At 36.3% G+C, this 11,006-nt stretch overlaps 1 protein-coding gene across 1 annotated transcript in view; it reads right to left on the bottom strand.

Annotated features, from left to right (window-relative positions):
- LOC119839090 (dystrophin-like) overlaps positions 1 to 11,006 on the bottom strand; it is a 92,950-nt gene that overhangs the window by 70,310 nt on the left and 11,634 nt on the right. The window contains exons 3-8 of the mRNA XM_038365282.1: positions 3,461 to 3,522; positions 1,715 to 1,807; positions 1,211 to 1,349; positions 807 to 928; positions 449 to 647; positions 11 to 116 (exon numbers count right to left, since the gene is read on the bottom strand). Of these exons, the coding sequence (XP_038221210.1) occupies positions 11 to 116; positions 449 to 647; positions 807 to 928; positions 1,211 to 1,349; positions 1,715 to 1,807; positions 3,461 to 3,522 (721 nt within the window). The remainder of the gene's footprint in view (positions 1 to 10; positions 117 to 448; positions 648 to 806; positions 929 to 1,210; positions 1,350 to 1,714; positions 1,808 to 3,460; positions 3,523 to 11,006) is intronic.

An 11,006-nucleotide genomic window follows, 5' to 3' on the forward strand; every position in this document is an offset into this window, starting at 1 on the left:
CTCCGCGCCCTCCGCCACCTCGCCATCCGCCGCGCCCTCGCCGTGCCCCAGCGATTGGAACAGGCACATCACGTACATCATTATCGACTTCTTGTCCGGGTTCGGGGTGTTCACGTCTGCGATTAATTATATCTCATTTTTTTTTATTTTATATGACACCATAGCAAAGTACTTTGCTATGGTAAACACACACGAAAACGCTTTAACGGCTGTTTTACTATAACATTTACACAGGAAAAAATATATTCCTCCGTTTGAGTGACTGCATTTGACGTTTACGACAACACAAGATCTTTTTTAAACTCAAAAAGATGACTTTCAGTCATCTATACATTGATATAAACAAAAATAGGGGTTGTATCATTTTCGATTTCGGTTTGGTTAATTCGAAAAGTTGTGTAGCCATGATTAGTAGCAATGATTAGAATGAGAAGCGGCGCGCACTGACCCTCGGGGTCGAGCAGGCGGTCGATGCGCAGGTGCGTGTGCGCGAGGCGGAAGGCGTGCTCGAGGCGCGCGGCGGGCGGCCGCGCCGCCAGCGCCGCCCACTCGAACAGCTGCGGCCGCCAGCGGTGCAGCAGCGCGTTGAAGGCCAGCCCGTCCGCCCACGAGCTGCTGAAGTTCGTCACGTCCACGCCGCTGTAGTTCTGCAACGCGACCACGCCGTGTCAACACGCGCTTTGCAATACCTACCGCTGGACACGAGTCGACAATACGACACTACTTCTACTGCTACTTCAGAAAACATTTAATAGTATTTAATCATAACAAGTTTCTTAAATTATGAAAGTGATTTTAAAAGATACCTGTGTGTGCGTTCGACACCAGGCGAGCAGTGTCTTCTCGAGGTTGGTCTGCTGAAGTTCCGACATGAGCTCCTTGAGGTGGTAGTGTACTTGCCAGTGCAGAATGATGCTCCATACCAAACCTGAAATCATTTATCATTCCTATAAAAACAGAAGACAACAAATTGACTTAAACTTTGATTTCGACACGACGAATTTCAGACAAGTTAAAAAATCACAAGTAAATAACATATTTTTAATAATTTGAGGATCATCACTGCCTTGCGTTCCGCCATGGCTTCGCCCGTGGTACATCTGACAATGGAAGAATTTTTCAATTCGGACCAGTAGTTCTTGAGATTAGTACGTTCAAATAATCATGCGCGCACGTGTTACACCGTCGGCAAATAAAGAGGCTCGCTCACCTAGCACCAACTTGGGGTTACCGTCGACGATGTCGCCGCTGCTGATGTTGACGAGGCGCACGCCGGCCGCGGCCAGCGCGCGCAGCGCCGCGTTCACGTTGTTCAGGTGGTGCACGCGCATGCGACCCCGCTCGCGTTTCTGGACACGTGACACGACCGGTGTTTTATGTTAACACATATTTCTAAAATTGTGAAATCATCGATCGACTCGAAGAAACCAAAAACCGCTACAATATTTATCTTTTGGCACAACTAATGAAAATTATATATCATAATACAACGATGCGTGATACAAACCTAAAACACCTATAGTTACATTAATCCAATTGCAGGATAAATTATGCATTGTAAAAACTGAATTATATGAACCATTATTAATACAATATTTTGATGATACATAAATCACGTGCCTCCAGAAACCGGAAGCGTCAGTTGGAAGATACTAATCCGAAATGCAATAGAGTAGACTTAATCCAGGAAAAGATGCAAAGGAACGTAACTTACAAACTGCTGGTCGGTGAGGATCTCGAGGAGAGAGAGCAGCACCTCTCCGTCCCGCAGATCCTGGAACAAGTCCTCGACGAGCGGCTTGCCATGCTGAAACACAAACAAGAAAATTCGATAATTTCTTTAAACTGAGTCTGATGACTTTTTCATTATGTTTTATTTAGTTATGCTGGTGAAGTATATAACATTTGCGATACCGACTATTATCATTATTTTATGACCTAGTTATGGTAGCAGTGCATATGTATGATATTCTCTCTTTGGTCTATTGAAAGTATAGACTTATTGATATGAGTAATGTAAAAATCTTCCTTTATTCCAATGGAAGTTATATAAGCCCAAAGATAAAATTACTCGCATTCTTAATAAAATCTACACGTTCAAACAATTTAAACTCATCTTACATCAGTTACATAATATTGTTCTTGATAAAGAGCTTATTAAGTACCAATTAAAATACTCCTCTCATTAATGAAGGTCAATGGCCTGTCACAGCATCGTAAGCAACAGTTATTATCGGAGGAATTTAATCCTTATTATAACACAATAGAGACGGTTATGCGTTGGTGAGCGTGCAGATAAATCAGCTGGAATTAGTATCAGATATCATTGGTCATTGATGGATATTTAAATCAATGCAACTCAATCACTGACAAGACAATTTGCCGCTCCTTTATATTCTGCTGGATGCGCCCTTTTGTACATGTTATCGGCTAATAACAGAATTTTTCCAGAGACACTACTCAGTACGTCAAAGAAACCTTTTTCCCCGCTTAATTTTATATCATTGACTTAAATGGTTTCAATGCAATCAAATTGACAATATGCAACACTTCAAATGAATTTCAAAAACGATCCTCGTTGCACAAATAAATGCTAAATACATTTGGTATAGGAAACCTACATAATATATTTTTTATTGTATTTTCTGATTCGCGTCAAATCGGGCGCGGACTGACAACTGACTGAAACGGGACATATTTGAAACGCATGTAAAACAGTTTTATAACACAGCCGATAAAAGTCAACCATTTCGTGCAGCAGATAACTCATCGGTACCGATCCGTTTCGACTTTCAGCTGATACGATTATCTCTACTCCATTAACTTTTTCTAGATCTGTTTCAATTTGTTGCTCATTAAGCACTCCGTTTCGGGGTGTCTCAGATAAATGAGATTTATGAGGCGTTAAATGATCAAGTCGAAGTCAAATAAAAAATCTGAGTTTCTTCCAGCTATTAAATAGCAGTTTTAAACAGTATTAAACAGTTTTTATTTTACTATAAATATAAATTTAAATGAATAATTAATAAATAAATCTTTCAATAAACTGAAAAGAAACACGACAATCAATTTTATAGCCGCGTAGTCAAAGGATATAATATAGACAACAAAACCAGAGATTCACCGCATAGTAATTTTTTCCGTCCGTCTGTGTCTTGCCTACCTGCTGTCTTGCCTGTGTGATGTCCTTTCCCGGATATCAAACTATTTTAATACCAAATTTTATCCAAACTGTATTAGTGGTTTGGGCGTGAAAAAGATACAGACTAACGTAATTACTTTCGTACTTATAATATTAGTAGGGATTGTCTGACAAGTGTCAAGCTGCTGTGACTACTCAATATAGGTCAAACATAATTTACGATTTATTTCATTGAAACTGACAGTAAGGGAAACATTTGAAACCTGAACCTGAAGTGAACTTGTTGTACTCGTATGTTAGAGAAGTAGCGACACTCACCTTGGCTAGTTGGGAATTGATCCATTTCGCGAAAGTTTTCTTTTGCACGTCTTCTCTTTCATCTGCAACAGATGAAAATCGTTATGTTAATAAAACATTTAAAGACGTGAATCATGATCTTTGAGAGAACTTTTACGGAGAACATAACCACACTTAAACATTATTGCTGTAGGTGTGTAGCAATACATTATCTATGTACAAAATTATATCCACAGACATTTTTCTTTATTTATCGCTATTGATGCAATTCAGAATTCTTTTTGTTAAAAAAATAATCAATATGCTCACGATATTTTTTTAATATTATTATAAAAAACACACCTTAAAGGAAAGTGCCATAACCATCTCTCAATACATAGGAGGGCAGCCCACTCCCAACTTACTCCTTCCCAGTGGTTCACACTTCTAACCGACCATACATACATTCGCAAGGAGCACCGACAAACGCCTCAACCGTTTTCAGCAGCGTCAGCATTATCTTATCACTCATTCATTGCGTAACACCTCATTCAGATGCAAACCGGTATTGAAACTGACGACGATTATAACAATCATTATTTATTCACAAGCGATAGGTACTGTATTTAAAATCTTGCGTGTTTATAGACAATAGTATTTAAGTTAAGTGTTTTGCGATGAGTGAGTTCTGACCGATAGTTGACGGTTTTCATTAACGATACCGTGATAATGATTAGGATATACTTTTGTTTAGTGCCAGTCCTCTATTTTGCAATATGTATTGAGAACGTGTAGGATGTGGAACAGCTATTTTTTAACTATATAAGTAGAGATAGCTATATCACCAGTAGCGATAGTAAAGCTTGTGCATTATTATCGTAGAAGAATATTGGATACTCAAATACACTCATACAACTGAAATATAATGTTTATTTGAAATTTTAACTAATTGTGTTGTGGTGTGTGCGCTAGTCGTTACAATTATCAGGTTCATCAGGTCAATTTATTTTTGGTTACATGATATACTGAGTAAGCACCAAAACTCATCACATATTGAAGTTATTTATAACATAAAAACATTAAGTTATTATTCACGCACGTCAATATCTCTTCAATATTAGAACCGACATCTAGTGATCACTATCACTTCTTATAGTGAACTGACATCCATCTGTTCTACAGGAGACCATGAGACCATTCGTATACGCTCCACCAGTTTAATGATCGCCGCACCCCATTGCCGAGCTCGACCTTGGTCAGACACGAGAAGAACTTTCCGTGATATAGCTCAAGCAGCTCATTTGTACTCCATAATCTAATAGAAGTTGTCAAGTAGTCAATTTTGACAAGTTTGCCGTATTGAAAGTAAAAATAAATACATATGACGTATAATATGTGACATATCGGGAACCCCGTCCCGTCTTACATTTTTGTAAAACACTGAGTCATACAACAATGAAGATGTAATGTTTTTAGCATAAGATCCAAAATGTCCAGGTCATAGTTAATTACGCTCACCTTTGCAAATTTACTTGGTTTACAAAGAAACCTTTTAATGAACTATAAAACAGAAGTGACCTTAACTTGTCTTCGGGATATATAACTTAGAAAATAACAACCACAAACGATAAATAATTTTAATTTGGACTTCTAATTACTCAACTGATTTCAATCAAATTTGCCCACCATGTACAGTTTGATTCAACATAAAAGATATGACAGTTAATATTATTCATGCAGCAAGTAAAATATACAACATATTCTATAATATCGATTAAATATAATTTTGAGCATATCATTTAATGACGTCAAGTGTCTCATTTCATCTAGTAACCAAGTCTCCGGTGAGCACGTCATGTGTGAAGGTCGTTTTGTCATTTATCACCCAAATTCGAGGATCATGACTAATAAAAGTGTGAAAATATTTAGCCATTGCATTGATACAATGTTACATGTAAAGGTTTTCTCAATAGGGAATTGATAAAGTCTACCAAGAGTGCTATAAAGTATAACATCTATATTATATTTGTTTAGTCATTCAATAGTATAAAATCTATATCCCTTGTCTTTCCTATTCAAATTAATCCTTTTTTTAAGATTTCATAGCTTGATCGTAACACATAAGTATCCTTGGAAGTTTAAGCAAATCTAACAAAAACAATGTAAAACAATTATATATCTGGAACATTTATTTATTTAATAAAAAGAAAACTTACAGCTATAAGTACAGTTGTAGTAAAATGAAAAAAGAGAATAAGGCCAATTACAAGTTTTCACATGTATTCGTTTTACGTTTCATTGTGCATTATAATTAAACGTCGTTTGAATTTATCCCGCAGATTCAATGCTTGAAAAAGGCATTAGCCATATGTTTTTTTAATTGATGCTCTGTGGTACTGAAAAGGTCAAAATTCATTCCTTTCATTAGAAGGTTGAAATTTCTACTTGAACGGATTAGGAAGGAATTTTGACGGTATTTGGAATGACTGGGGGGGATATAAAGTAGCTTTGGGTCTCGCACGGGGTTGGGATGTGTTCGGAGCCCGATATCGCCTAGCAACTCGGAGCAATCGACCGATCCATTCACTATGCGTAGCAAGTATGCGCGATGCGCCTGCGCTGCGCTCTTTATCGTTATATATCTGAGCGTGTTTGTCACCGAACTCCATCTAAGTGGCTGGACTAACTTTAATAATTTATTCGTGATTTCATAATGTAGGTATAGATTTACAATTCGAACGCGGGCAAAAGCGAGTATATTATAATAACTGAAGCAAAAACGAAGTGCCTACCCTTTTTTATAAAAATTGCCTGGCTTTCTGATTCCAGAAAGCGAAGTCTTAGTTATAAGGTAAAACAGGCCGCGAATATATTTTAGCTAGTAATAACGTAAATTACATACAGTGGAATGTTTGGAATATCACTTTCCAGCAATGGTTCCTCGACCGTCTATGTTTCGGCGCACATCAAACTTGTTGCATTGACCCTACATAGCAGCCGGAAGGGGTATGTTATGACACGTGCTTGACATCGTTGCGCCGGCGCGTCTCACATTAAAACAAAACTTTACAAATCACAAAGTTGCAATCGCATAAAATAACATTGGACTGCCTAAAAATGGCTGTAATTTCTTCTTGGTTCATGTGGAACGTACATGTGAACGTTGTTTAAAGTTTTCAAATTTGTTTTTTTTAAAGAGTAGAGAAATCCAATATTAATACCACAATTTGATTCATCAAATGCAGCGTCGATAGCTGCTAACGTCCGTAAGCTCAAAGACCGAAAACAAGCAAATGAGCCACTACGCGCAATTCGTGCTGTAACTAATCAAACGGCTCTATATGATAAAGGCTCGTACAACGGACGGGCTTTTGTTATGATCAAACACTTCAAATTAAACGGCAAGATTTATGAATATTTTATGTTATAACCCTATCTTCCCTAATAACACGTCGATTACACTATTAAGCTTCAGACCGTTCAAACCTTATTTGTTCCGATTAATCTTTAATTTGGGTTTTGCTGCAAGTAACGAAGAAATAAAGTTTTCTATATATATAAGTACGTCGCAATCGATAAAAAATAGAAAGTAATTAAAAATTAACGCTGTATCCTATGTGCTCCGAATCACGGATAAAGACTTTAATCTCCTGCTAATGCTTGCTTACAGATGCTATGAGCGTTTTTAATGAATAAGATGTTTGTTAAATATTGCAATAAGAGATGTGCATGTTTTGCAAAACACCTCTAAACAGGAGACAAAACTAAGTTAAAATTGACTTTATTTTATGGTCATTTGTATCACAGTTAGAATAATTCGTCGTGCACACAACTCGAGCACAGAACAGTAAGCTGGTTCATCGACCACGCTTCAATGTTCGGTAGGCTGGCCGTAGACCTCATCAGCTATGCGCGCGCGCACGCGCCGGCCGCGTTACTTACGACACGCTGACATGCACCTTCCGTATCTCATAATGGGCGAGCTATGTTAATAGACGTGCAGTTCCTCTAATTGTTAGGCATTTTACGACTGCAGCATTCAGTTACAAAATCAAACATTTCATATTATTCTATTATTATCGTCCTACTTTTATTTTCTTAACAGAATATATCAGTAGGTATTTTGACTGCCGAAACATTTTACTATGTTTCATTTTAATAATTGAGATCGTTCAATTTTAGTTTCTTCCCAAACAATTTATCGCCGAAAAATTTATTTACTAGATACTAGATTATCAAGTAGGTATATTACCTGTTCAGTGTTCATAATTTACTTTATTACCGCCATTTTAAATACACATATATTATGCTTCTAAACTTTATAAAATCTGGTTACCCTGTTCCTTGTAAGTCGTCGTCTATCTTTCAACCTAATAAAAACTATTTTAACCTACCTATGGTACCTACGGAATGGATGACAAAATACATACTGTAACGAGGAATAAATGAGCATTTCAGGCAATTTATCACTCCCTCGCCATGTTAAAATATCATTAGCATTCTCCAGTCGCGTTCTAACACTAACTAAGCAGAACAAGGTACACATTATTTCACAGGCCATAAAGAAAATTATTGTATATTTAAATTATGCATAATATGTAGGTATGTAATTATACATTCTACTGATACCTAAGAGAATCACGTCTCTGAGTACATTCAATCTCTTCTTCGTCCTATTCTTGTTTTCTTTTTCTTTCAATCGGGAATTCGATCATTACGATACATATACAAACGAATTAAATAAAAATTAAAAATAGAATGAATAATATATTTGGATGATTTTAGAACTTCGCAAAATCGCTTCTAAACGCAGTTGCAGCTTAGTTGCAGGTAGATTCCCCCAATTTCGCATCACACAAATACATAAAGCGAAACTTTCTCAAACGTAACGTTTTTTGTCATTTTCTCTCGCATGAAAGTTGCCGCTATGCTCCCTTATTGAACTTAATTGCTACATGACCCAGTATCGACTGCACCATGTGACGATGAATCATTTGTCGCTTTTCTGCTAATGGTTACATCTAATTCTATATGTGAAAGCTTGTATTTTATAGTTCCAAAGTCTTTCAAATTAACTTTTTTTTGTATTATATGGCGTTTTAAAAGACATTGGGTTAAATATAGAAAATATATCAAATGTAAATTCAAACTAATTTGCTCTTTCGGTATCTGACTGCTCCTTTAATAATAATTACAAATCGATACTAAAATAATACAATATCTCTCTTTCAGATTTATTTCACATAACATCTGCTGTCCAATAAATGCAATTACCTACAATCATACGGCACATCATTACGCAAAATGGTCGCAGAGCACTATCCTTACACAATGCATTTAGCCTCGGTACACATAAGTACTAGACTGATGATTATGCACTCATAGTAGATATTTTTTTTTATATCAAAACTATCTAATGGATCGCTTGTCATTTTTATGGTAGACCAGGTAACCGCTCTGGTGGTCCGCCTGATGGAAAGCGATCATCGTAGCCCGCGATCGCTGTAAATGGCGCTGGTCGCTTACCATCAGGCGGACCACCACCAGCCTTACGGTTCTATTAGGCATGAAAATAAATTTACCTAATAATAATGTTCGTAAAGTTGGATACATGCTAGCTGCAGGACTTACTATAACTGTCATTTTAAAGGCAGGGAAATAATGTATATGATATCGCTCGTTAAACGTTGACAATCGATATAATGTCCGCTCGCGAGCTCACACCAAGTTTCCTTATAGGCGAGCGTCCGCGTTACCGGCCCTCCCATTTGTCACTCTACTCATATATTATCCGTTTTATTGGCTGCGCCGATTTCTCTTCAGCATATTTCATGTCGAACAACATATGTGATATTTAGCGGGAAGAGATAATATATAGAACATAACATTCTGAAGTATCCCATCTCTATATTTATAAACAAACTAGCTTTTGGTCGCGGCTTCGCAAGCGTTAAATGTTATATATTACATATAAACCTTCCTCTTGAATTACTATCTAATAAAAATAACCCCATCAAATTCCGTTGCGTAGCTTAAAAGATTTAAGCATACATAGGAACACAGGACCAGAGAAAGGGACTTTGTTTTATACTATGTAGTGATATGATAAAAATTTATCCTTATTTCCCTTGGCCACAGCATCAGGGGAACCTCGATTTCGCTTACAATTATTTTGTTGTATTTGTTATCGTCAGTTTAATCTTAAGAGTAAAAGAAATAGCGGGACCATAGTCTTAAATCCTGAATCAGCATTATGGTGCTGATTCAGGATTCTTCGGTGATACCAAATAATTGTGACGATAGTTTATATTTTTACCAGAATATTAACATAAAATACATATTTCTTATATTATAATAGCGTAAAGTTTGGAACGTTTGTAATCTCCCACTGCAATAACTAAGAAAACAACTAAGTACCGCAACGCTGCCTCAACTCATAACAGTGGTTTTGTAGACACAATGCGTAGGAGTTAGAAAAGAGTTGATATAAAAAATTAGGTCAATCTTTGTTTAATCTGTACTCTCACCTTATCTTTGATAAAAGTATCTAATCGATAACACTCCTCTGTACATACGATAAATGGTAGCGAAATTGTATACTTATAAGTTATGTGGATTTCTAAGTTATGCCCATCAAATATCTACCTATAGAAATAAAAAAGCAAGGCGTCGTACATTTATTTGTTTTGATTGAATAGCGAAAATATCGTGGAACTTCACAAGAAACTACTTGCTGCAATTACTTATTTACGAACGGATTGTGTTAGTTTCCATTAAATTATATGAGAACCTTTTCATTTTATTAAAGACTTAAAAATTGTCGGCACGTACATCCCTTTGGGTTTGGCTAATCGGATAGCTGTGTCACTCAGCACTCTATCCGCAAATTATATCGATGCTCGTACTAGTATGGAATTTTAAAAGATTATTAAAAGAAACGGATATACTGCATAATATTTAAATAATAAGGTTTCAAATAAATTAGTGCCAAAAATCACTATTTTTCACAATTATAATAAAATAATTAAATTTGACCTTATTACGACATTCGTTATTTCATAATTGTAATATATATCCAACTAGCTTCAAAAGCAACAGATTTAGTTATCCCAAGGGAGCATTTAATCGGGATAAAATGTATTCTTTCACCTATGTCCGCTCAGACCCTGTCTGTATACCAATTTCATAAAAATCCGTTCAGTTTTTTCAGCGTGAATGACGGACAAACATTCACATCCTAATCCTACTAATATTATAAATGCGAAAGTTTGTAAGGATGTGTGTGTTTGCTAATCTTTCACGCAAAAACTACTGAACCGATTGTAATGAAATTTGTTACGTAGATAGCTGGACAACTGGAATAACATATAGGCAACTTCTTATCCCGATATTCCTACGGGATACGGACTTGCGCGGGTAAAACGAGTGTGATAGTGTGATCTAACAATGAGATTCACAAATCATATCCTTTTACATTTATATAGTATCTAGGTATTGTATTCTAGTGTATTGATTATACCTAGTCTTGCCATAAATATTGTAATAAAGAAAAAAGAAAATTGTTAACTGCAAATAACATTTATTACTT

This window comes from Zerene cesonia, unplaced genomic scaffold (genome assembly GCF_012273895.1).
Source record: "Zerene cesonia ecotype Mississippi unplaced genomic scaffold, Zerene_cesonia_1.1 Zces_u008, whole genome shotgun sequence".
In the NCBI taxonomy this organism is placed as follows: Eukaryota; Metazoa; Arthropoda; class Insecta; order Lepidoptera; family Pieridae; genus Zerene; species Zerene cesonia.